The following is a 27,983-nucleotide window of genomic DNA, read 5'->3' on the forward strand; positions in this document are numbered from 1 at the left end:
ATATAGAAAGACCTTTATCTTACATGTAGCATGAGGACCTACTGAAAGACCTTTAGCTTACATGTAGCATGAGGACCTATAGAAAGACCGTTAGCTTACATGTAGCATGATGACCTATAGAAAGACCGTTAGCTTACATGTAGCATGATGACCTATAGAAAGACCGTTAGCTTACATGTAGCATGATGACCTATAGAAAGACCGTTAGCTTACATGTAGCATGATGACCTATAGAAAGACCGTTAGCTTACATGTAGCATGAGGACCTACTGAAAGACCTTTAGCTTACATGTAGCATGAGGACCTATAGAAAGACCGTTAGCTTACATGTAGCATGAGGACCTACTGAAAGACCAGTATCTTACATGTAGCATGAGGACCTACTGAAAGACCAGTATCTTACATGTAGCATGAGGACCTAGAGAAAGACCAGTATCTTACATGTAGCATGAGGACCTACTGAAAGACCAGTATCTTACATGTAGCATGAGGACCTACTGAAAGACCAGTATCTTACATGTAGCATGAGGACCTACTGAAAGACCAGTATCTTACATGTAGCATGAGGACCTACTGAAAGACCTGTATCTTACATGTAGCATGAGGACCTACTGAAAGACCTTTAGCTTACATGTAGCATGAGGACCTATAGAAAGACCTTTAGCTTACATGTAGCATGATGACCTATAGAAAGACCTTTAGCTTACATGTAGCATGATGACCTAGAGAAAGACCGTTAGCTTACATGTAGCATGAGGACCTAGAGAAAGACTGTTAGCTTACATGTAGCATGAGGACCTACTGAAAGACCTTTATCTTACATGTAGCATGAGGACCTATAGAAAGACCGTTAGCTTACATGTAGCATGATGACCTATAGAAAGACCGTTAGCTTACATGTAGCATGAGGACCTACTGAAAGACCTTTAGCTTACATGTAGCATGAGGACCTATAGAAAGACTGTTAGCTTACATGTAGCATGAGGACCTATAGAAAGACCGTTAGCTGGAGAGCTCCCGTAGCTCACCGCATATCTCTGCGCTATTTCTGCGTCTGGGAAAACCGTGCTCGTCACGGATCTGGGGGACACGAGTTCGATTCCCGGACCCGCCGTCATTTCTCAGAGTGTCTTCCCCTGCTCTACATCCCATTTCAACCTGTTTCTGTCGGTCATGCTTGACCAGAAAAGCGATAAACGCTAAAAAAAAAAAAAGTAAAAAAAAAAAAAAAAACGTTAGCTTACATAGCATGAGGACCTATAGAAAGACCTTTAGCTTACATGTAGCATTAGACTTATAGAAAGACCTTTATCTTACATGTAGCATGAGGACCTACTGAAAGACCTTTAGCTTACATGTAGCATGATGACTTATAGAAAGACCTTTATCTTACATGTAGCATGAGGACCTATAGACTGTGTTACAGACAGAAAGAAACCTTGGCCATGATCACAGGGACCTAAGCTTGTGTTTTGCTTGTATGAAATGGAATAGGAAGGAGACAGACAGAGGTGAACTAGGTCTACTGAAGTAAACTTAGAAACACTATCTCTCAAAGTTACACGACAGAGTTTACTTGACAAACGTGGTTGAATTGTTTACATTATCATTTCCAACCAAATAGATAGATGAGGATTTCCCTAATCTTCAAGCGCAATATACATTTCTTAACCTCGTAAAACCTTTGCAAAATAGATTTTCACCATTTCCTTTGCCCTTGCATAGTTTACGTTTGTCTTTTTGGGCTCTGTGAAGATATAACAACCACCTCCTTTGATTGGCAGGTAGTTAGCTTGATAGATTCTGAGGGAGAAATATTGACGAATCAGTTTGAAGCACAAAAGTGTGCTTATATGCTCTCAGCACACTCTTGCTAAGCAAAAGTTGTGTTTTTCATCTCCCACGTGCTCGTGGCACGCTCGCGCATCACCTTGGCACATGCTGGAAAAAATAATAATAAACTTTATTTGTATAGCACCTTTCATACAAGAATTGCAGCCCAAAGTGCTTCACAGCAGTAATGTAGACATAAAATATGAGCATAAAATTGGCATAAATATAGACAGGCATAAAATGAGCAGAGAATTGACTAAATAAAAGCAATGTATAAGGTGTAGACATAAAATTTGTATAAATGAGTCAGAGACAGAAATAAAATAGCTAATTTACATAAGAATAGACAATAATGGTGAAGAGGTACAGTATGTTTTTTTGTTAACTTTTGAAAATATTCAATGATCTAGCCCCCCTAATGTCCATTGGCAGGGTGTGTAGCAAAGGCTTCAATAAACCAGTAGTAGATGATCGTAGTGTTCTTGGGGGCACATCGTTGGCAAGAGAATTGGCAATGTAGCTTGGTCATGTTCCATTTAAGATAAGATAAGATATTCCTTTATTGATCCCCTTGGGGAAATTCAGGCATCATAGCAGCATGGGGGAGGGGGGAGGGGGGTGTACAGGTAGTAGAAGACATGGTACAGGTGACATAATTGTAGTACAGTGGAGAAGCAAAAAATTAAATAGAATAAAAAAGCAGTGTAAACAATAGAACAAATCAATATAATTAAATCTGGACATGTGCATAGAGCTTTGGATATAAGGAGGAGGACCTTAAAATCAATTCTAAATGTTACCGGAAGCCTGTGCCGAGTAGCTAACACTGGACTGATGTGCTCTCTCCTCTTGGTTAGTTAATAGTTAATCGCTTAATTAATAGCCTAGTTGCCAAGTTTTGAATGAGTTGGAGTCTTTCTCTGTTTTTTTTCTCCGGGAGGCCGGTAAAGATTAGTCAAAGACATGGTGGCCTATGTAATTTTCACGGACCAATAATTACCTGTTGTGCGCTACTTTGTTAACTAGTGGTCAACTTGTACAAGAGGCCTACAAGTCTAGAAAATAACTAGAAAGTAAAAGAGTAGTACACTGATAAAGTTCCCAATTTATCAGTTACTTTCAATATTTAAATGTTAGTTTAACACACACACACACACACACTAACACACACACACACACACACACACACACACACACACACACACACACACACACACACACACACATAAAATCATTGGTTAGGGTTAGTATTTGGTATTTGGTACATTGGTATTGTAAAACAACGTTATACCATGATGGTATAGCCTACCTTAAAATACAGTTGACCTCCTTGTCCCACTAAAAGACTGACAAACAAAACTTGCTATTTTTAACTTACAACTTGTGAATTTCCATCTTAATTTCCAAGAATCTCTAGCCCCTGTCAGGAAGCCATTATCTTCACCTGGCCACATTATGTGTCTCCTTTTAAAGACCCCCCCCCCCCCCCCCCCAGTAAACCAGGCCTATTGAAAAGGTCCCCTATTTATAGACTCTCTGTCAGGAACCACAGACTTCCTGCTTAAGTAAATGGCCGTCGTGCTCAATCCATAATAAATCAGGTGAAATTATAAATAAACTTTCAGAATATTCCATTAGCTCCCTCTCCTCGTCCCCGCCTGTCCCTCCAACTCGGAGACGGTAGCGTCAGAGAGCTGTCATCAGATTACAGTACAGTCTCTCAAGGATGTCTTGAGAAGGATTCTTGGCCCAGATTCTTTTGCGTAGTGTTCAACAAGCAAGTCCTTCATACCAGCGGCCATCAGGCTCCACAACAGTGGGCAGGGACTGCTGCCAGACATCCAACTACTAGGAACCTAGTAGCTGACTCCCACCTAAAAGGACAATATGCATACCGCACCTGGTGTGAATACTGTATACTTCATCAGAGAATATATTTAGCATTTAGCATATTTTTTTTTAATATATATTAGATTAGATTTGGGACTGGGATTATTAGATTATATATTGCATATATTTAGCATTTTAGTATTTCGTTTTTTTAGATTATATATTAGATTAGATTATATATTGTAATTAGATTTATTGTAGGGCAAAATAACTGAGAGGGCATACATACTCTCATCTTGCACTTTGTTGCCCATATGCGCATGTAATTATATTGTATATTGTTTACACTGCCTTTTTATTCTATTTTTATTTGTACTTCTCCACTGTACTATAATTATGTGACCTGTACCTGTATGTCTTCTACTACCTGTACCTCCCCTCCCCCCTCCCCCATGCTGCTATGATGCCTGAATCAATAAAGGAATATCTTATCTTATCTTATCTTACTTGGCACTATAGTGGCAAGAGTGATCGGTTGATACTGTATTATTGGGTGTTTCTTGGTGGTCTGTTTTGGCACCCGTATGATAAGATGGGGAATAGGGAAGAATCCAATTCCAGTCAAACGGTTTATAGCTCTACAGTGCCATGTGTCACACCACACATGCTATGAAATAATCGGTCTGTGCGATGAATGAATTTACTGCAATAGCACATCAGAGCAGCCTAACGTTATTTCCCGGGAACAAAAGCATTCATTACGAAAGTTAAATCACTGATGCTTGAAATGTGTGAACTTAGTGTTAACAAAGTGTAACATCTCCGGTCTCTCTTTCTTCATCTTTCTTTTCTGTTCTTGAATGTACTGTAGTGACGGAGCCTCTCCCAGCTGTTGTGCTAACTGGTTAGCGTATTCAGCATGCCATTCAGTGGTGTAGCAGTTATTAGGTTCAGATTCAGATATTTGTACAATGGAATTCTTACTCTCTGTTTGCTCCACAGCATAAAGGAATAGAAAAGCAACAATTTACAGAATAAAAAAGCAGGTATTTATCTACAATAAACAATAAACTGTCTACGGTATGTGCAATAACATAAGTACAACTAAGTATAAGTAAATACAAAAAAAATAAAAATAAGTACACATTCAACAAGCTAAAATAATTGCACAATATCGAACCGGGAGCCTTCCAATCACCAGACGACCGCTCTACCTCCTGAGACACTGTCGCCCCCCCGATATCTTGTAATATAGAGTTGTTATGTCCCTCCTGCAATTTTCCATTATGGGCAAATAAAGAAAAGAGATTTTAAGTGATGAACTGCTCTTTAGGAGATTTTAGATCTACGTCTTATACATGCTACAGATTTATTTTGCCTGTGCTACAAAACAATCAACCTCTGTGGCAAAACAGATCACCGTACAGCCCTGTGCTATAGTTGTAAAGGAGTGCATGGTCAGCGAGTGAGTAGAAGAACATGTAACAGTGTGGACCATGTGGCTAATGGTTCTGATCAAATGTGACCAATTAACCCACTTTACAGTAAAGCTCTGGTGAGGGCAGCTAGTCAGTCATATACCGTAGAGGCACTAGTCAGGCAGTTGTTGATTTGAGCTTTGCCTCCACGGCGTCATGAATTCTGATAATTTATTGATGGAGTCTGCATATCCACCCTAAGCCTTTGAAGGGTTTATTGTGCAGCAAAATGCATTTTAATCTATGTCATGCTGGGTAGTCGTCGTTGGCACTGCTGTCGTTGTTATTTTGCCCGTCCTCCTGTATAGATAATTATTTTACCTGTCCTCCTGTATAGATCATTATTTTACCTGTCCTCCTGTATAGATCATTATTTTACCTGTCCTGTGTAGATCATTATTTTGCCTGTCCTCCTGTATAGATCATTATTTTACCTGTCCTGTGTAGATAATTATTTTACCTGTCCTCCTGTATAGATCATTATTTTACCTGTCCTGTGTAGATAATTATTTTACCTGTCCTCCTGTATAGATCATTATTTTACCTGTCCTCCTGTATAGATCATTATTTTACCTGTCCTGTGTAGATCATTATTTTGCCTGTCCTCCTGTATAGATCATTATTTTGCCTGTCCTGTATAGATCATTATTTTGCCTGTCCTGTATGCCTGAATACTTTAGACAACAAATGTTTGTTTCCGCGTCTCTGATTGGCCTGCGCGTTTCTGGTCATGTGACATGTGCGCCAATCGTGGGACCGCAAGTTTCTACACTGGTTAAGCTTAGGCGCTCTTTCGAAGTTGGTTAAGGTTAGAGTTTGTCTTAGAGCATGGCGATAGAACGCCAGGTAGTTTGCAGGCTGTTAGACCCGGAAATAGGCGCAGAACTTGCTGTCCCACGATTGGCGCACATGTCACATGACCTGGCCAATCAGAGCGCAAAACTCGAACGCGGAAACAAACATTTGTTGTCGAAAGTATTCACGCGTCCTGTATAGATCATTATTTTGCCTGTCCTGTATAGATCATTATTTTGCCTGTCCTGTATAGATCATTATTTTGCCTGTCCTGTATAGATCATTATTTTGCCTGTCCTGTATAGATCATTATTTTGCCTGTCCTGTATAGATCATTATTTTACCTGTCCTGTATAGATCATTATTGTACCTGTCCTGTATGCCTAAATATTAAAGGCAACCAACTTGTGTCTAACCACGCCCAACTTGCGTCTAGCCACGCCCCCGCGGCGACGCGGCAGCAGCAGAGCGGAGCTCATTATATGCCAGTAACCGCTCCCTATTCAGTATCCAGAAATAGCTCAATTGGCAAAGCTGCATGGCTATGGATCCTACGGCTCGTTGCTCGCTAGTTCGATTCCCTTCAATTTTTTTTTTTTTTTTTTTTTTAACGTGCATTCGCATTCTTTCGCCGTTAAGTTTAGGCATAACTTTAAGCATTGTTTCGGAGTTGGTTAAGGTTAGGCATTGTTTCGGAGTTGCTTAAGGTTAGAAGGGTTAAGTTTAGGCGCTGTTAAGGAGCTGGTTAAGGTTAGAGTTTGACTTAGAGAATGGCAATATTTTTTAACGTGCATTCATTTCGCCGGTTAAGTTTAGGCATTGTTTCGGAGTTGGTTAAGGTTAGGCATTGTTTCGGAGTTGCTTAAGGTTAGAAGGGTTAAGTTTAGGCACTGTTAAGGAGCTGGTTAAGGTTAGAGTTTGACTTAGAGAATGGCAATAGACAGCCTATTTCCGCGCTGCAGCGCGAGGCAATAGACAGCCTATTTCCGCGCTGCCGCTCTCTCGCGCTGCCGTGGTCACATGGGCGTATTGGCCAATCAGAGAAACGCTAAACACAAGTTGGTTGCCTAAAATATTCACGCGTCCTGTATAGATCATTATTGTACCAGTCCTGTATAGATCATTATTGTACCAGTCCTGTATAGATCATTATTGTACCTGTCCTGTATAGATCATTATTGTACCAGTCCTGTATAGATCATTATTTTGCCTGTCCTGTATAGATCATTATTTTGCCTGTCCTGTATAGATCATTATTGTACCAGTCCTGTATAGATCATTATTGTACCAGTCCTGTATAGATCATTATTGTACCAGTCCTGTATAGATCATTATTGTACCTGTCCTGTATAGATCATTATTGTACCAGTCCTGTATAGATCATTATTGTACCTGTCCTGTATAGATCATTATTGTACCAGTCCTGTATAGATCATTATTGTACCAGTCCTGTAGATCCGGGCAGCTCTTACATAAAGGCCATTTTGATTCCCAGGGATTACGTGGAGGTCCACCTCGACAGACTGGCTGCCACCATGCCACCTCAGGGGACGACTGGACTGCTTCGACTGGTGGTCACAAAAAAAAGACATTCCAGTGCCACTGTAACAATAACAATGATACAACGTTGTTCCTGGCATGTTTTTAGTCTTTACAAATTTAACATAGCTCTGTGTTAGTACTAGGCCACAATGAGGCTGGTAACTGAATCATGACGAGGCACGGCACCGGGTGAACAATATGATGTATGGTGATAATAATGGTGTTGTTGGTGTGACGATAATGGTGTGTGGGGCCAAAAGCAGGAGAGGAAAGGGGAGCGGAACGAGCCAGAGAATAATTGAATGAGCCAGAGAAAGAAGATACATGAATGTGTGTTGAAGACAGGGGCGGGTGCAGTAGTCCTGGGTTGGGAGAGAGGCAGGTACAGTTACAGGCAGGTACAGCTACAGGTAGGTAGATCCACCCGTGCTGCTGTGCTGCTGTGCTGCTGTGCTGCTGTGCTGCTGTGCTGCTGTGCTGCTGTGCTGCTGTGCTGCTGTGCTGCTGTGCTGCTGTGCTGTGTTTAGAGCTGTGGTTTTTAAAGGCACCACTCTGGTCCGTAATCAGTGTTCCGCTCAGTCCAGTTCAGGGTGTATACCGAAATTAAATGATGGGGAATTTGCAGTCCTTAACATGTTGTCAGTGTTGGTGACGATGATAATACAACTATTCCCACAAATGGCATCTCAGAAAAAGCTCTTACTTTGTACTTTGTACAAAGCAAAAGGAAAGCAGAATTTTGACAGGCAAAACGTTGAAATATTTCATTTCTATCGTATCGCTTTCTGCCGTTGCCGATTTTGGTGTCATCTCTCTCTCTCTCTTGATAATTAATGATATTACTTTGGTGTCACTAGACAAAAGATTATAGAAACGTAATCCATTTTTCTCCATTAGAGAGATTGAACGTGTGTCAGAAAAAATGCATAAAACATCAAATCAAATCACTTTGCTCGTGTTAACACGTGTTTTGTGGCGTCTGCCTTTGGTATTGTGGAAATGATCCGATACCAATGCCCTGTTTTTACCTGGTATCATCAGATCAATATCCCAATATCCAGTATCTGTGGCGGTGCATCCCCTAATTGTTGTATTGGGGAAACCCTTCCACTAGCTTAGCCTGATATCACAATCACATCAGCCCATTGGGATAGCGGTAGTGTCAGTACCAGTACCAGTACCATCCCCTAAAGCACAGGTCCGGGTAACAGCTAAGTGCTGCCGAGCGGGGGGGGGGGGGGGGCATGTTATGTAAACACAGAACCCGACGGTGTTTGTACACTGAACACCAGCGCTAGCCCTAGCCCTCTTGAGAAAAGCAAGCAATTAGCGCCTTTAGCCTGTGAGCACACGGACACATGGAGTGTGTGACACACACACACACACACACACACACACACACACACACTTGCCATTTCCAGAAACCTCCACACATAAATACAATGCAATATAAACATGTATCGTGTACCTAGAGAGGAGGACTTGAGACCCTTGATCATATACATACTGTATAGACAAGGGGGTGTGGTGTGTGTGTGTGGGGGGCAGTATTCACCTGCAAACACACATGGTGATGCAGGTTTCTCTCACTCTGCCTCATGGCTGTTTTTGCTTGAACAGTGAGAGTAATGTAAACAGAGCTGAGCGCCAGCAGCCATCTGCCTAATGTCACTATGGCCCATATCTGTCCTGCTCTCTCTCTCTCTCTCTCTCTCTCTCTCTCTCTCTCTCTCTCTCTCTCTCTCTCTCTCTCTCTCTCTCTCTCTCTCTCCTCCCTCTTTCTCTTCCTCCCTCGCTCTCTTCCTCCCTCTTTCTCTTCCTCCCTCTCTCTCTTCCTTCTCCCTCTCTGTCTCTCTCTTTCTCTCCGTGGCTTTATTCTCTCTCTCTCTCTCTTCCTCCCTCTCTCTTCCTCCCTCTTTCTCTTCCTCCCTCTCTCTCTTCCTCCCTCTTTCTCTTCCTCCCTCTCTCTCTTCCTCTCTCCTTCAATGTGCCCCTCACTCATTCAGTTTCTCCCTGTGTGTCTGCTTCTCTCTTTCTCCCTCTCTGTACTCTCTCTTCTCTCATGGCTTTATTCTCTCTCTCTCTCCATCCCTCTTTCTCTTCCTCCCTCTCTCCTTTTCTCTGACCTCCTCTTTCTTCCCAGTCTCACCCTCCTCCCCTTAATTCCCCTTTCACCGCCGCCACCACTTCCTTCTGTCCTCGACATCCGTCAGTCAGACTTCCACTTTATCTGCCTTGTCCATTATGCTGCTATTATACCCCCCCCCCCCCCCGCCCCATTTGTTTTTAACATCCTTCTTTCTCTTCTCCAAACTCTCTGACCTCAGATGCCTTTATTCAAACAAAGGCCTACTGTACCATCTGTTTTTCTTTTCTCCTCTTCATTTATTAGCTCTGTTGGTCACTCTGTCGGTTGGTTGGTTGGTTTGCCGGTTGGTTGGTTGGTTGGTTGGTTTGCCGGTTGGTTGGTTGGTTGGTTGGTTTGCCGGTTGGTTGGTTGGTTGGTTTGCCGGTTGGTTGGTTGGTTGGTTGGTTGCCGGTTGGTTGGTTGGTTGGTTTGCCGTTCGGTTGGTCCACAAAAATCTCCCCACCCTCTAGCGGCCACGCCTTTCGCCCCAGAGGCTGAAATTGGGCATGGAGGTCAAGTGTGCGTGTGTGTGAAGGCGGTTGTGTGTGTGTGTGTTTGTGGCCTACCATGTACGTGGTCGCAGCTATTGCAAATTCTTTAGTTGTTGTTTGAAATTAATTAATTAATTCATACATCTCTGCAGTCTAGTCCAGGGTTTCCCAAACTTTTCAGGCCGCGACCCAAAAATAACGGGGTCAGAGAGCCGCGACCCCCACTATTATAGGAGGTAAAAAAAAAATATATATATATATATATTTTTTTCTTTTATAAATGGAAATGTATGGTTGAAACATGCACACGTTCAAACGCACACACACTAATAAGCATTGGAGGCTTTTAACCAGGGCCGGACTGGGGAAATCATTCAGGCCAGGAAATATAGTGCAAAATATAGCCCCAGTCAGGCCACTTTTTAAGCAGGGGGTCTGGGGGTCCCCCACCAGGACATTTCTTGTTACAAAGACTTAATTTCCTGCATTCTGGTGCAGGAATTTTTTTATTTGTACCCTTTAAATGCCAGTGTTTGTGATTGCATCACAAATTATTGTTAAAAAACAGGCAAGCATATGTATGATTAGCAACAACACTGATTTTGATGGATTTTCAGATTTTTTTGTAATGTCAGATTGAAAATAATACAATCTTTTATTCAACTTCAGCCCTGATCATAACACCACATATTAATTTTATAATTCTAACCATTTAAATGCCAGTGTGTGTGATGGCATATATTTGCAATATATCAAATGCAAAGTAGATTTTTCTGGGGGGGATTATTACAGGCTAGCATGTGTCAATGATTAGCAACAACAGTTTTTTGTAAGGGTCCCGCCTCCACCAATCACATGCGGCTCCTTTTGTGTGTGTGTGTGAGAGCAAGAGAGAGAGAGAGAGAGAGAGAGAGATAGTTCTCCAACTTGTGTGAGTTGCAGTGATCTCCTGGTTGTTCCCCACCTACTGTAGGTTATCTAACTATTGCGCTGCTGCAACTAGAAACACAGTCCTGGCCTGCTTCTAAATTCAGTGGCCTGACTGCAAAAAAAATTATTGATATTTTTTAGTTTGTTTTGGAAATCATCTGGCGCCCCCCCCCCCCCCCCCCCCCCGCGGCGGCTTGCGACCCTCCTATGGGTCGCGACCCCGACTTTGGGAACCCCTGGTCTAGTCTGCTGTATACCTGCTTCTTCTCTTGTTTAAGGTCATATTCACGTTTCCCCTTCTTTTGAATGGGGGTAGTTGCTTCTTTTAAATGGGGGTAGTTGCTTCTTTTAAATGGGGGTAGTTGCTTCCTTTAAATGGGGGTAGTTGCTTCTTTTAAATGGGGGGTAGTTGCTTCTTTTGAATGGGCGTAGTTTCTTCTTTTGAATGGGGATAGTTGCTTCTTTTGAATGGGGATAGTTGCTTCTTTTGAATGGGAATAGTTGCTTCTTTTGAATGGGGATAGTTGCTTTTTTTCTTTTTTATTCTATTTCTTTTTGGGCTTTCTGTATTTTTCACCCATCCCAATATAGTCGTTATGCCAATTCCCTTCCTGGTCGTTGCGCGCATTGCCCCACTGTCGGCCTGGGGAGGGTGTAGAACTACCACATGCCTCCTCCGATACAGAGTTGCAAGCCGCTTCTTTTCACCTGACAGCGAGGACTCTCACTGGGGGAATGTAACGCGTGCTGAGGTTCATGCTATTTCCCCCAGATCCCCTCCCTGCTGAACAGGCGCCCCAACCGACCAGTAGGAGTCGCAGTTTACAACGATCAGGAAACATACCCCACCGGCTTCCCACCCGCTAACACTGCCAATTGTGTTAGTAGGGACGACTGACCAAGCCGGAGGTACCGCTGACAGCTGGATTCGATCCCAGAGTCTCTGCGGTGGTAGGCGAGTGCTTAGTCCACTGTGCTACTCAGCCGCAGTTGCTTCTTTTGAATGGGGGTAGTTGCTTCTTTTGAAGGGGGGTAGTTGCTTCTTTTGAAGGGGGATAGTTGCTTCTTTTGAAGGGGGATAGTTGCTTCTTTTGAATGGGGTAGTTGCTTCTTTTGAAGGGGGATAGTTGCTTCTTTTGAATGGGGTAGTTGCTTCTTTTGAAGGGGGATAGTTGCTTATTTTGAATGGGGGTAGTTGCTTCTTTTGAATGGGGATAGTTGCTTCTTTTGAATGGGGTAGTTGCTTCTTTTGAATGGGGATAGTTTAGTGATGCACGATATATCGGCCGCCGATATAATATCGGCCGATATGGCAGTTTTTTTACACATCGGTATCGGTCCGATATCATGATAGGGCCGATATTTAAAAAAAAAAAAATATATATATATATATATATATATATATATATATATAATTTATTTTTTACATGTTTTGGCCTTAAATAGTTTCAAAATATCTAATTTCTGAAAATAAGTTACAAAAGTAAAAAAAAAATAAAAAATGCATTTTGGAAAATAGCTCTTTATTTGATTATCATAAAAAAAGTGTTTTCTATACAGAGATATCGACATCGGTAAATATCGGTATCGGCCAAAACAGCAATATTAATATCGGTTATCGGTATCGGCCACAATTTTCACATCGGTGCATCACTAGGATAGTTGCTTCTTTTGAATAGAGATAGTTGCTTCTTTTGAATGGAGATAGTTGCTTCTTTTGAATAGAGATAGTTGCTTCTTTTGAATGGAGATAGTTGCTTCTTTTGAATGGAGATAGTTGCTTCTTTTGAATGGAGATAGTTGCTTCTTTTGAATGGAGATAGTTGCTTCTTTTGAATGGAGATAGTTGCTTCTTTTGAATGGAGATAGTTGCTTCTTTTGAATGGAGATAGTTGCTTCTTTTGAATGGGGGTAGTTGCATTGGGCTCTGACAGTTGTTCCCTGTACGGGGGTCGCAGAGCGGTGTTTGGCGAGATGCAGTGTGGTCAGATTAGATGAGGATGAGTCCTAACTAAGAGGTGCAGCGTGGTCAGATTAGATGAGCATGAGTCCTAACTAAGAGGTGCAGCGTGGTCAGATTAGATGAGGATGAGTCCTAACTAAGAGGTGCAGCGTGGTCAGATTAGATGAGGATGAGTCCTAACTAAGAGGTGCAGCGTGGTCAGATTAGATGAGGATGAGTCCTAACTAAGAGGTGCAGCGTGGTCAGATTAGATGAGGATGAGTCCTAACTAAGAGGTGCAGCGTGGTCAGATTAGATGAGGATGAGTCCTAAGAGTTGCAGCGTGGTCAGATTAGATGAGGATGAGTCCTAACTAAGAGGTGCAGCGTGGTCAGATTAGATGAGGATGAGTCCTAACTAAGAGTTGCAGCGTGGTCAGATTAGATGAGGATGAGTCCTAACTAAGAGGTGCAGCGTGGTCAGATTAGATGAGGATGAGTCCTAACTAAGAGGTGCAGCGTGGTCAGATTAGATGAGGATGAGTCCTAACTAAGAGGTGCATCGTGGTCAGATTAGATGAGGATGAGTCCTAAGAGGTGCAGCGTTGTCAGATTAGATGAGGATGAGTCCTAACTAAGAGGTGCAGCGTGGTCAGATTAGATGAGGATGAGTCCTAAGAGTGCAGTAGGTATATGGTAGAGTTTAGGGCTGCAACGATTAGTCGACATAATCGACGACGTCGATCATAAAAAACTTGTCGAAAAAATTATCGACAGATTAGCCGACTACCAAAATAATCGTTAGTTGCAGCCCTAGTAGAGTTCGATGAAAAGGTCAGTCATTGTCAGATATGGATTAAAAGATTATGGTCTATTTTCTACTTAACTTGCAATAATTGTATTGCTCTACCACCATATATATATACACAGTATATATAAATGGTAAATTAACTGCATTTATATAGTGCTTTTATCCAAAGCGCTTTACAACTTATGCCTCACATTCACTCACACATCTCCACACAGACGGCAGGTTGCAAGGTGGCCACCTGCTCACCGGGAGCAGTGAGGGGTTAAGTGTCTTGCTCAAAAATACCTTGAGGAGCTAGAATCGAACTGGGAACCTTCTGATTACCAGACAACCGTTCTACTTCCTGCTTGTATATATATATCCATTTCACACCTATACATTTGTGTGAATGTATAAATACCTTGGAATGTAAGGCGATGTGCAATAAGGGTGTTTCTCCCGCTTGCAGTGGGAACCCCTCTGGCCTACTTGTGTTTCTATTTCCAGCCAGTAGGAGTCAGACTTCACCTGAAGTGCGGCTCCACCGGATCCTGGCTGCCTCCTCGTGATTTAAAAAAAGATTTGACAGTACACCCAAATAGAATCGCTGACCTTGAATATCAGAGAGAGAGAGAGAGAGAGAGAGAGAGAGAGAGAGAGAGAGAGAGAGAGAGAGAGAGAGAGAGAGAGAGAGAGAGAGAGAGAGAGAGAGAGAGAGAGAGAGAATAAAGCAATGAGAGAAAGAGAGACAGAGACAGAGAGGGAGAGAGAGAATAAAGCCATGAGAGAGAGAGAGAGAGAGAGAGAGAGACAGACAGAGAGAGAGAGAGATAAACAGACAGACACAGGGAGGGAGAAACAGAAAGAGTGGGGGCCATAGAGGAGAGAGAAAAGAGAGAGACACACAGGAAGAAGAAAGAGTCTTGTTGAAAGAGAAACCTATTTTGGAACAAACAATCTCATTCTACAGCACTGGGGCAAAGAGTAAGACGAGATCCTGTTTGAACCCCGGGCCGGTCCGTTATATATATATATTTATTTATATATATATACACGTCTCTGGTCTTTACTGGTCCTGTTTGATACAGGATGTGTGGCCTCGTCACATCCTCTTGGCAGCAGCTCATCCTGTGTGCTTGTGTCCAGCGGTAAATTCTGGAGTGAAGAGGTTCACCGTCGTGCTGTAAACAAGAGCGTGTCTTTAAAGGAAGTGTGGCCCTCTGTGGCGCTGCGATAGGTCAAAGGGCAACCGCCTTTTTCCCACGATGCGGTTGGGGGTGGGGGGGTGGGGGGGGGGGGTGCGCCACGGGGGACACAGCCGGAGGTCTCTGAACGCCGACACGTTAAAGCACCGCGTTCCTCGTCTCAACTCGGAGAGAGAGGAGACTTCAAAAGCAAGCGGTCAAATTTATTAGGTTTCCAGTGGACTTTGAGGGAGGAGGAGGAGAGGAGGGGAGGAGGGAGGAGGGAGGGGGAGGAGGGGAGGAGCGGTGGAGGGGAGGAGTAGAGGAGGGGAGGAGAGATGAGGAGGAAACGGATCCCAAAAATAGGATCATGTCCTCAGAGGACGTTTTTTATGTAACGATGTGTGTGTGTGTGTGTGTGTGTGTGTGTGTGTGTGTGTGTAGGTGTGTGTGTGTGTGTGTGTGTGTCTGTTCATATGTTGTCATTGTTGTGTATGTGTGTGCGTGTGTGTATGTATGTATGTTGTGTATCAATCTATAGTTTCACATGTTGCCTCTAGAGGATGTATGTGTGTGTGCGCGCGAGTGTGTGTGCGCATGTGTGTGTGTGTGTGCGCGCGCACACGTGCTGTCTGCCCATAGCCGCAAATCACTACAGGGAGTGACTACAGAGCACATCACTGGCAACAGTCAGACTCCAGCCGGCCATCCAGGATATCTTTCATCAGCATCATCAGCATCAAGACCACAGCCACCCAGCATGCAGACTGTTCTCCCTGTTACCTTCTATCAGACGATACAGACCACAGCCACCCAGCATGCAGACTGTTCTCCCTGTTACCTTCTATCAGACGATACAGGACACAGCCACCCAGCATGCAGACTGTTCTCCCTGTTACCTTCTATCAAGACGATACAGGACCACAGCCAGCCAGCATGCAGACTGTTCTCCCTGTTACCTTCTATCAGACGATACAGGACCACAGCCACCCAGCATGCAGACTGTTCTCCTGTTACCTTCTATCAGACGATACAGGACCACAGCCACCCAGCAGCACACAGACTGTTCTCCCTGTTACCTTCTATCAGACGATACAGACCACAGCCACCCAGCATGCAGACTGTTCTCCCTGTTACCTTCTATCAGAGATACAGGACCACAGCCAGCCAGCATGCAGACTGTTCTCCCTGTTACCTTCTATCAGACGATACAGACCACAGCCACCCAGCAGCACACAGACTGTTCTCCCTGTTACCTTCTGTCAGACGATACAGGACCACAGCCACCCAGCATGCAGACTGTTCTCCTGTTACCTTCTATCAGACGATACAGGACACAGCCACCCAGCATGCAGACTGTTCTCCCTGTTACCTTCTATCAGACGATACAGGACCACAGCCACCCAGCAGCACACAGACTGTTCTCCCTGTTACCTTCTATCAGACGATACAGGACCACAGCCACCCAGCATGCAGACTGTTCTCCCTGTTACCTTCTATCAGACGATACAGACCACAGCCACCCAGCATGCAGACTGTTCTCCCTGTTACCTTCTATCAGACGATACAGGACCACAGCCAGCCAGCATGCAGACTGTTCTCCCTGTTACCTTCTATCAGACGATACAGGACCACAGCCACCCAGCATGCATACTGTTCTCCCTGTTACCTTCTATCAGACGATACAGGACCACAGCCAGCCAGCAGCACACAGACTGTTCTCCCTGTTACCTTCTATCAGACGATACAGGACCACAGCCACCCAGCATGCAGACTGTTCTCCCTGTTACCTTCTATCAGACGATACAGGACCACAGCCAGCCAGCATGCAGACTGTTCTCCCTGTTACCTTCTATCAGACGATACAGGACCACAGCCACCCAGCACACAGACTGTTCTCCCTGTTACCTTCTATCAGACGATACAGGAGCAGGGCTGCACGCACCACCAGACTCAAGGACAGTTTTTACCACATCAGGCCATCAGGCTCCTCAACTCATAAACCGAAATATTCCACGTTGCATATCTGCTTACCTGCTGTCTGTCTGCACTGTTTACATAAGAATGCAACATCAACTACGACTGCTGCTATTGAACAAATTGCCTCGCTGTTCTCGAAAACACAAAAATGTCATTACCTGCAAGGCCCCTGTATTGTTGTGTATTTGACAAATAAAGAAGTTGAACTTGAACTTTTTTATTTTATATATATATTTTTTTTTATAATGTTTTTGGTAGATTTGTATTAGTTTATTGGACAAGTCCGGCAGAGAGGAAGGATGGGAGGAGAGATATGGGGGGAAGACGTGCGGCAAAGGTCGCCGGGTCCGGTGGTCGAACCCGGGACGGCCGCTTTGCACCGCAGTGCGTTACGTGGTGCGCCACCCTGGCGCCCCGAACTTGAACTTTTAACATTGATATTCCTTCGTCCGCCTGATTATTATTAGACACTTGATTCTTGACAATGTTCAAAATTTACATTCACATTTTATTGCTATGTAATGCTGGGTGTAGCATGTCATTCCTCACCACCCTCGCTCTCTCTCTCTCTCTCTCTCTCTCTCTCTCTCTCTCTCTCTCTCTCTCTCTCTCTCTCTCTCTCTCTCTCTCTCTCTCTCTCTCTCTCTCTCTCTCTCTCTCTCTCCAGGTGAGTGCCAATGTCCTGATCTTCCTGTGCACTAACATCATTGGGATCTGCACCCACTACCCTGCTGAGGTGTCCCAGAGACAAGCCTTCCAGGAGACCAGAGGATACATCCAGGCGAGACTGCATCTACAGAGAGAGAACCAGCAGCAGGTACCTCCACACACACACACACACACACACACACACGCACACGCACACGCACACACACACACACACACACTAGTGCACTGCAACCCTGCCCGAGCCCGACGGGCCCTACCCGACCCGACGGGTTCGGGCTGGGTAGGGCTTTGTTTTTAAATAAATAATTCGGGCCGGGCAGCGCCCTCTTTTTTCCTTTTTTTTTTTTTTTATTGCGCGCTCGCTATACTATAACTAGGGTTATATAGGATAACCTTACGGTTTCAGTTTCAGTTTTGCGCCAGCTGTCATCAGAGTCAGAGCGTGTCTCTGAGTCGCGATGGATAAGTAAACAGATATGGAATTAGGGATAGGGAGAGCTTTTGAAAGTTCCCTAATGCGTCTGGGAAAGCTGCATTTTTGGAAACATTTGGATGTAATTACCGCAGGGAGAATTCGAGGACAGTAGAACAGTGCTGAAGGACATCAACGGTGGATGGTGAACAAATCAAGAGCAGACCGAAGTGGTTCAATAACTTCAATTGTTGTTTGAAGTTGGAATATATAGCCAGTTGGCGAACGTTTTAATTTGTTCTTGGATGTAGCAACTGGTTGGTGAAGTTTTGTTAACGTTATTCAACGCCAGACGTTTTTTTTGTTGCTGACGTCAACAGCGTGGTGAGTCCTGATTTATTTTATATTATAATTGGCTGCTGCGGTCGAGTTTTTTCTGTATACTTTTGTGTCATGATGACATTAATGTTTTAGTCTGTGTCTGCCAGTACCTCTGTACTTGCGACATCGGATTCGGTAGCATCCGAGCAGTTTTTGGACTGATTGTGATGACGAGGCACCGTGTTCAGTAACACGCGTGCTGGGAAATAGAAATAGAAGGCATTCGCGAAACAGGCTATATAGGCCTATAATGCTTTTTTGTTTATTTATTAAGTTAATATATAAACAGTGTTTCGAATATTTAAAACAAAAAAATTATTTAATATTTGGCTATATAATTATAATGCTTCATTAGTTTTCAGCGCGATATGCGCCTATCTGTTATTTAGGTAGACCTATTGGACATTTTCGTTTTTGTTTATTTATTAAGTTCATATAAAACCGTATTTCGAATATTTAAAACAAATACAAATAAAAAATAACTTTTTAAGTCTAATATATATATATTTTTTTTTTCGGGCTTTCACTCGGGCTAGGGCTTCAAATGTTGCATTACAGTCGGGCTTATTTTCGGGCAGGGCCTGAACGCCATGGGCTCGGGCTGGGCACGGGCCTAATTTCAAGGCCCTTGCCGACCACTAACACACACACACACACACACACACACAGGCATGTGCACACATAGAGCTGCCCTTTTGAGCCTAATAAAAAAGGATATAATCAAAATATTAGGTAAAGAGAGAGAGATGCCCCATATTCCATTGCAGTTTGCACACGGCCTCCTCAGCGTGCCTCTCCGCGGACCTATATATTTTATGCATAGCGTGGGTGGTAATGATGATGATGATAGAAACCGCTGTGGCGCATACAGTTGAATGCTGGTATTACACTCATTGAGGGACACGAAGAAGTCAAGTCCGATGGGATGATTTGGGAATCTCAAACACAAATCGGGATTGGAATAAAAAATGCATTTATATTAAACAATACAGAATATACAGCACTTCTTGGGGTCTGTAGGGTAAGCACTCGTTCCCTCCCCCCCCTGAACATTTATGGAGATGTATGGGCCTTTTAAGTCAGTGATAAAAGTGTCTTTCAAGGATAAGTGAGCTCCTGCACTGATTATTATAGTTCAATATTCAATATTTGATCACCAAAACCCCCCAAAAAGCATAAAAAGGCTGCACACACACACACACACACACACACACACACACACACACACACACACACACACACACACACACACACACACTGCTTTTTTATTCTATTTTATTTTTACTTCTCCACTGCACTATAAGTCACCTGTACATGTCTTATACTACCTGTACCCCCCCCCCTCCCCTCCCCCATGCTGCTATGATGCCTGCAAAAAAAAAAGTATCCAAAATATAGGGAAACCTTGCTTGATTAGCAATGGCAGTTAACGTAAAACAGGCGAGATGTTTAAATAAGGTTTTATAGTTTTTTTTTGTTTTTGTAAATGGTCCAACACACACAAGCGCATTCCTGGTATTCACAGATATTACTGATAGGGGAAGACATTAATCTGTTTTTCTTTGAATTATTTACTTTTTTTTTTTCCAGGAACGCCTGTTGCTGTCTGTGTTGCCAAGGCACGTTGCCATGGAGATGAAGGCTGACATCAATGCCAAGAAGGAAGACATGATGTTCCACAAGATCTACATCCAGAAGCACGACAATGTCAGGTCAGCTCGGCCGCTAATGAGTGCGTTTTACACACACGCAATTATTCCCAATATTTAGCTGGACGCGGACAATGCGGCGCCTATACGAGGCAACGTCGGTTACTGACTGACTGACCGACTCCCCGTTGTCGTGGAAACGCTCAGGTGTGAGTCTCACTTTTGGATACCTCCTTACAGTGTTGTAGTCGAGGCACTAAATCTTGAGTCCGAGTCGAGTCTTGAGTCCCCAGTGTTCGAGTCCGAGTCCAAGTCCGAGTCACCAAAGAAGAGCCCGAGTCGAGTCCACCATCACCCTAGTCCGAGTCAGAGTCCAAGTCATCGAGGTTGAGTCCACTCCACTCTGGGAGTCAAAGAGCTGACATACAAATAAAAAAAGGTCTACATTAAACATAATGACTCAGCCGTCACCATTTCAAAGGGAGTTTATTTACTTTGTGACACAATAGTCAAACAAATGCAATCAATATCTTATGCCAAATGATTAGGGCCTATTTTCAAAAAATATATATATATTTATTTAACAATTAACAAGTCAGAGTCCTCGTCTGCACCTTCCGAGTCCGAATGCAGTCAATGCTCGAGTCCAAGTCCAAGTCATCAGTGCTCAAGTCCAAATCGAGTCATAAGTCCTGAAAATCAGTCCGAGTCCTGGACTCGAGTACTACAACACTGCCTTCTTAGATGTTTTAAAATGTTGTCATATAAGCTCATATTACAACAGCGAGAAACCCTGTTATATTAGCAGGGACATGCTGATGTTGTCCTGTTCACTCTTGGCTTTTATGATCCGTGTTATCCAGACTACCATCTACCATCTTAGTCCATCTAGAACACGGTGTCCATGGAAACACACTCGTTCATAACCACTTACCTCTTTCACGCCTGATTGCACAACATTACCAAGAACTAGAATTACCAAGAACTAGAAAAATAGGGAATCATGTTTTGATGTTTCATATTATGCCAGCCTTGTGTGATGTAAAGTAACTATGCATTTTTAAAGACATAATCGCAGATTTAATGGGAAAAGGAAATCCTGGCTACAATATTATATCTTTATTTATATCTTAAGCAAACAAACAGAGCACAACACAGACATGTTCTCTCTTCATTCATGCCTGGTTATAATCGTAAACACTTGCTCTGTCGAGCTCCTAAGGTACTTAGTAAAATGATTCAATAGCTTTACATTAGCTTATATCGTACATTTCAGAGCTAAATAGTGAGTTAAAAGCAGAAGCAGTGAGCGGGTCCATTGTGATTGCATTACGACAGATCATTTGACCTCGCTGCCTAGGATTACTAGATTCTTTAAACTTGTTTTTGTGAGAACGAATGTTTCGGAGCTTCGTTCGGTAACACCAATGAATGTCTGATCCCTAAAATAAATGGCATTCAGGCCAGTCCTATAACACACACACACGCACGCACGCACGCACGCACACACACACACACACACACACACACACACACACACACACACACACACACACACACACACACACACACACACACACACACACACACACACACACACACACACAGTGACACACACACACGCATGCACACACACACACGCACACACACACGCACACGCACACACATCCAGGAAAGTAGAGTGGTTTGGCAGAGAGGAGGCTAATTAACACAAGTGAGGGAATACTTAATCATCAGCAGCCATGATAAGATAATCCCCAAAGATAGAAGGCTCCAGCACACATGCAATTACAGCAGTGAGAGAATACACACTCTGCACACAGTCGCTCTCTCTCCCTCGTACACACGCTGCACCACACTACACTACAGCCAGTCTCCTTCAGATGACGTAGTAGTACAGGTTCAATTAATTTCCTCATTCAAGGTCAGAAGCAGCACTGTTTTTTTTCTCTCCCACCTATGTACTATTGGGCAGTAACGCGTAGTGTAACAACTAGGCCTGTCCCCGACTAAGGATTTGTATAGTCGACTTTGAATGCCAAAAGAAATAAATAAAATAAAAGCATGCAATTGGTCCACTGGTGGATACATCTTGATATTTGTCTAGTCTAGTGTGTTCATTAGACGAGTGAAATCCTCTTTCAGTGCCTCTGTGCCCATTTTCTTAGGCAGTTAGCCTCGCTGGTATGCGCGCCATTAGCGTTAGCCACGCTTCTAGGCCTCTTTGCTTTTGGAAAGAATGATACAAAAATATATTTATCCTTTTTTTCTTTTTTTTTTGCATTCGACTAAGAGGTTGGCAGTCGACTACGACTCCTTTCGATCGATTACCGGTAGTCGACTATTCGACTAGTCGAGGTCAGTAATAATACTATTACAGTTACCCCATCAAAAAATAACTCCTTGCTCCATCACTTTGATTTTGTCTTGACCAAAGAAGACAAGAACATCACCACCGATCTGTAATATATATCCAAACTGCATTCAAGGCTTAGGTGCACATTGCAAGGAAATCCGCACAAATCTCAAAGGATGAAACAGAGCTCATGCGTCCTCTTCACTTAGGCTACCGTATGTGTTTCATGGAGGCTGGTAGAATTCTCTCAACCCTACTGTGTAGAATCAAAGTTTCAGAGCAAATCATAAGAATTGTGAACCAAGCAGATTACTATGAACCGACAAACACACTCTTTATTAAATGAAATACCTTAAAATTGGAAGATCTTGTTGATCTTAGCACTGCAATAATAATGTACGAAGCACATAACCACGCACTTCCAAGCTGCATTCAGGAGTTGTTCCAAACTAGAGAGAGTCGGTATAAACTTAGGGGAACTTGTGTCTTCAATATCGCAAAGGCAAGGACAAATATAAAAAGTCGATGTATATCTGTTAAAGGGGTAAAACTATGAAATAACTGTGACAAAGAAGTAAAAATGTGTAGTTCGATACATCAATTTAAGAAAGTATTCAAATATAAGGTGATACATAAATATAAAACCCTATTATTAAAGTTATTATTATTATTATTATTATTATTATTATCCTAATTATATTTTATTATAACATAACTGTATTAAAATTGTGACAAAAAAATATATATAAAAAAACAAATAAATAAATGTGTATACGTTTTATAAAACTATGAAACTTTTATAACCTTTTGTTTTTGCAAAATTATATACTGAATTATGTTTTATTTTTTTGTAAATAATGTAATGTAAAAAGGGTAGGCAATTATAAGCCTCGGCTTCAGCCTACACCTTTTTGGTAATTTTTCTTTTCTTTTTCTTTTAATTTATTTTATTTTATACATTTTCACGTACCAAATACAGAGGACTTAGCTAAGCGGATGGAGGGGGAGTGGCGGATCAGCCCTCTCCAACGCTCCCTTTAAACCGAGCCAATCAAAGCGCTGGCTTAAAAAGCGAGAGTGTGTGCTTTTGTTGTCCTGGGCAGGTGTTGCGTTAACGACCCCACTGTCTCTCGCGGCGTGTGACACATCTGGCATGTCACTAAGAGAGAGTGCCACTCAAAAGGAAAGGGGGAGTGTTTAGTTGGGGGCGTGTTTGGACCAGGCGCTGTGGTGTCGGGGGAGGGTCGCTACTCTGAAGCCCTCTGAGACACATAACTGTGATTAAGGGCTACGAACGTGACCTGTCTTGCTGAGTGATGCGTGGTCTCAAACAATGTGAAACGTTCAAATCAAATCGAATCAAATGTATTTGTATAGCCCCGAAATCACAATGAATTCCCCCCATGGCCTTCACAGATCAAGAAGAAACATCACAATAGATCCAGAAAAAGAAAAAAAAACACCATCAAATCCACATATGCAACACCCCCAGACTTTCCCCAATGAAGATGAGGAATAACTCCCTAAAACCTACTGTAGCAGTAGGGGGAAAACACCACAGGCGCCTGGTGGAGAGAAACCTCAGATGAAGGGGATCCCCCCATCAGGATGTTGGTGATATTATAGTGTTGCAATGGGTGATAGATGGGTGGAGAATAGAACAAGCAAATAATTGGTATGTATGTATATATACAAATAATAAAATGCATATACATACATAGTAGCATTAGTATCTAAGGTATATAAGAACATTTGAAAATTAAAAAAGCACAGGAACACAAGCGCTGGCCTGATTTTACCTGATTTGTGGTCCCAAAGAGAAGCCGGTGATCAGAAGGAAAGATGATATGGTTATTTCTCAGCTGCTCGTGCTGCTTGGGGTGAATTCACCAGCAGTCTAAAGAATTTAGGAATGAATGACATGTTTGTCCAATCCAGTGTTGTAGTCGAGTCACTACATCTCGGGGTCCAAGTCGAGTCTCGAGTCCCCAGTGTTCGAGTCGAGTCCCCATTACCCCCTAGTCCAAGTCCAAGTCATCAAGGTTCACTCCACTCTGTCAGTCAAAGAGCTGACATACAAATAAAAAAAGGTCTACATTACACATGACACAGCGGTCATCATGTCAAAGGAAGTCGATTTACTTTGTGACACAATAGCCAAACAAATGCACTAGCCATCAATATCTTATGCCAAATGATTAGGGCCTATTACAATATTTTTTTTTATCAATTAACAAGTCTGAGTCCTCGTCTGCAACTTCCGAGTCTGAATGCAGTCAGTGCTCGAGTCCAGGTCCAAGTCTGAGTCATCAGTGCTCAAGTCCAAGTCGAGTCAGGAGTCCTGAAAATCACTCGAGACCCTACCCTGTGCTACAACACTGGTCCAATCCCAAAATGGGAGGATGTAACGTTGGGGGTTCGCTCTGCTCAGTGAGCGAGCCTCTAGCGTTACCTGGTGGGTAGTTGCCATTGTCTACCCGTCTTAATTAGGGATCCACCGATCCGATATTGGTATCGGTATCGGCCGCCAATATCAGTAAAATAGCTGGATGGGGTATCGATAAAAAAAATATATATATATCGGATTTTTTATTTTAATTTAAAAAAATAATTATAAATAAAATAAGAAATAACCATTCAGTACATTTATATCTATGTGTTAATTTGTTACATTTAGTTTCACTAAGTTAGGAAAGTAATGTTTTAAGTCAAGCCTGATGTTGCCTTGCACAAAAGAATGATCCCAGTCTCTTCCACACAGTGAGGCATACAGTTTATTAATTGAATGAATTTGTTTACAACAAATCAAAAACACACTTGTGATCCTTTACAATTCTTAAAAACAAAATATATTTTAATATATAAAAACGTGGATTAAATATATATATTTTTAAACTTTTTTGGGGGGGGGGGGGGGGGGGGATTGGACAATGGGTATCGGATCGGTATTGGCCGATACCCAAACCCAGGTATCGGTATCGGGACTGGAAAAGTCGGATCGTCGGTGCATCCCTAGTCTTAATTACTCATTGGGTACCTGGTGTGGCTCGTTAATGTCCCTTTATATTCTCCCCCTGTGTCGTACAAACCCTGTCAGTCGATCACCAAACTGTCCGGGAGTAATACCTACCTGTGTAAGCTTTATCGCTCCTTGCCACGGAGGATAAGTACGTTCGCTATGTGTTCTTAGTTGTCGTGTCATTTTGATTGCCTTATGAATTCGTTAATGAAAGTGTATATGCAGCGCCGTCGTTTGACGTGTTTTGGAGACCTTGCTTTTCCCCTTTATTTCCCCCGGTTTATTGTGTAGACTACTTTGTGTGTTATTGTGATTATTTAACGTGTTTTGGAGACAGAGATTTCTCCCCCTTTGTTTATCCGCACTCGTATGCGCGTTCATCCATCTACTCAAATAAAAGAGTATCCCTTTGTTTGAAAACCTACACCTGCATCTCGTCTTCTCTGTTCTGCACTGCACCTGGGTCCAACACCTACCAAACCGTAACAGGAGGAGGTCAAGAATACCGATTCACTGAAAACAGTGGCCATTATATTTACGGGGTTTGGCGACAAACAAATAAATAATAAATGGTGTATTTATCTAACAGCTGTTATCCAAAGGGCTTTACATTTTTGTTCCTCACATTCACCATTCACTCACACATTCTCACACCGACGGCAAAGGCGACCATGCCAAGGTGCCAACCTGCTCATCGGGAGCAGTTAAGGGTTAAGTGTCTTGCTCAAGGTCACTGAGCTCGACACGCTGCCCAGGAGGAATCAAACCGGGAACCTTCCGATTACCAGACGACCACTCTACCTCCATTTAATTACATTAAACTTCCCACTTCTTCTTAACCATTAATTAGAGATTAGATTAGATTCAAAATTATTGTCATTGTCAAGTATTTGTCATTATACAGCACAAGCACAAAATTAAAAGAAGTTTGGTATCCAACCAGAGTGCAAATGTAACAGTAAAGTGCAATAGTACATTAAACTGGGTATAAAATATATAAATCAGTACTACTGAGGATAGTGCTAATCTGATGTATGTACAGAGTTGTAGTATTAATATTTACAGTGATACAGGTATAAAAAAACGCTATGGTAGTAAGTCATGGATATATATATATGTAAGAATAAATATATATACGGTATATACAGCATTATTGTACATGCTATCATACAGAGTTATATGCAGGTGTATAAGTAGGTATATACAGTAGAAGAATTATATGCAGGTATATTCAGACAGATATCGATAGAGATGTCATGGTCAGTAATGTGTTTTTCTCCATCCATCTCTCTCTTTGTCTCCTCCTCTTCTCTGCGTCTCTCTCTCTCCATACAGTATACTGTTTGCAGACATCGAGGGTTTCACCAGCCTGGCCTCTCAGTGCACGGCGCAGGAGCTGGTCATGACACTCAACGAGCTCTTCGCCCGCTTCGACAAGCTGGCGTCGGTAAGAAGGAGTGGAACTCAACCCGTCTCTTCATCTGTCGAGCCCTTCAGACAAACAACCATACGCATCTGTTTAAAAAGATTATAATCGAAAACCAACGTATTTGCAGTTGTGAAGGCAAATCCAAATCAGGAGTGTGAATGTGATCGAGCAAAAGTACTCTACTGTGGCTTACTATGAACCTACCGTCTGTAGGTAAAATAGGTTTGAGAACATCATATGAAGACTTAAAACGGACTACTGTCCTCACTTACTCAATGAGCCCTTTTCCTTCCTTCCTTCTCTCTCTCTTTCTCTGTCTCTCTCAGGAGAACCACTGTCTGCGTATTAAGATCTTGGGTGATTGTTACTACTGTGTGTCTGGGCTGCCTGAACCCCGGGCTGACCACGCCCACTGCTGTGTGGAGATGGGCGTCGACATGATTGAGGCCATCTCGTGAGTAGCTGTAGTGTGTGTGTGTGTGTGTGTGTGCGTGCACGCGTCCATTCTTTGTTCTGGAATATATGTGTATTGTGTCCTTTCCTCAGATTTCCTTTCATGTTATTTTACCTTTTGTATGAAGAATCATTGTTATGCACTGGATATTGGATGGGTGCTGAAGTCCTTCCTTGGCGTCCCTGCAGGCTGGTGCGAGAGGTGACGGGGGTCAACGTGAACATGCGTGTGGGCATCCACAGCGGGCGTGTGCACTGCGGGGTGCTGGGACTCAGGAAGTGGCAGTTTGACGTGTGGTCCAATGATGTCACTCTGGCCAACCAGATGGAGGCCGGAGGCAAAGCAGGGTGAGGAAGATACGCAGGCGCGCTCTTAACTTCTTAACTAGATCAGTGCCGGCCATTTAACATTGAAAACCCCGTTGAGTGCCAGCATCCACTTCAATGATAGCGTTAAAAACGCATAATCTATGTTTTAAATTATGGCTATGTGTCTAATCTGCCCGTCGCTTATCAATGACTTGGTTGCAGTCAACATTGTCGAAACGGATTGTTTTTTTTAATCGGTTCATATCCTTTTTTATAGCATTTCGAAAAGCTATCGTTCTCTCGAAAATTTCCGGAAAATAGAAAGATTCCCCCATAAACGGCATTTATTAGAATATTCTCGAATACACTAGACACGTTGTCATT

General features: G+C 42.9%; 1 protein-coding gene across 1 annotated transcript in view; it reads left to right on the forward strand.

Moving 5' to 3' along the window:
* The window catches only part of LOC311244379 (adenylate cyclase type 6-like), a gene marked incomplete at its 5' end in the record, with an annotated part of 124,676 nt that overhangs the window by 62,654 nt on the left and 34,039 nt on the right, over nt 1-27,983 (forward strand). The window contains 5 exons of the mRNA XM_084333844.1: nt 17,590-17,739; nt 19,975-20,096; nt 26,744-26,855; nt 27,164-27,291; nt 27,480-27,638. Of these exons, the coding sequence (XP_084189970.1) occupies nt 17,590-17,739; nt 19,975-20,096; nt 26,744-26,855; nt 27,164-27,291; nt 27,480-27,638 (671 nt within the window). The remainder of the gene's footprint in view (nt 1-17,589; nt 17,740-19,974; nt 20,097-26,743; nt 26,856-27,163; nt 27,292-27,479; nt 27,639-27,983) is intronic.

This window comes from Notolepis coatsorum (genome assembly GCF_963971535.1).
Source record: "Notolepis coatsorum genome assembly, chromosome: 17".
Taxonomy (NCBI): domain Eukaryota; kingdom Metazoa; phylum Chordata; class Actinopteri; order Aulopiformes; family Paralepididae; genus Notolepis; species Notolepis coatsorum.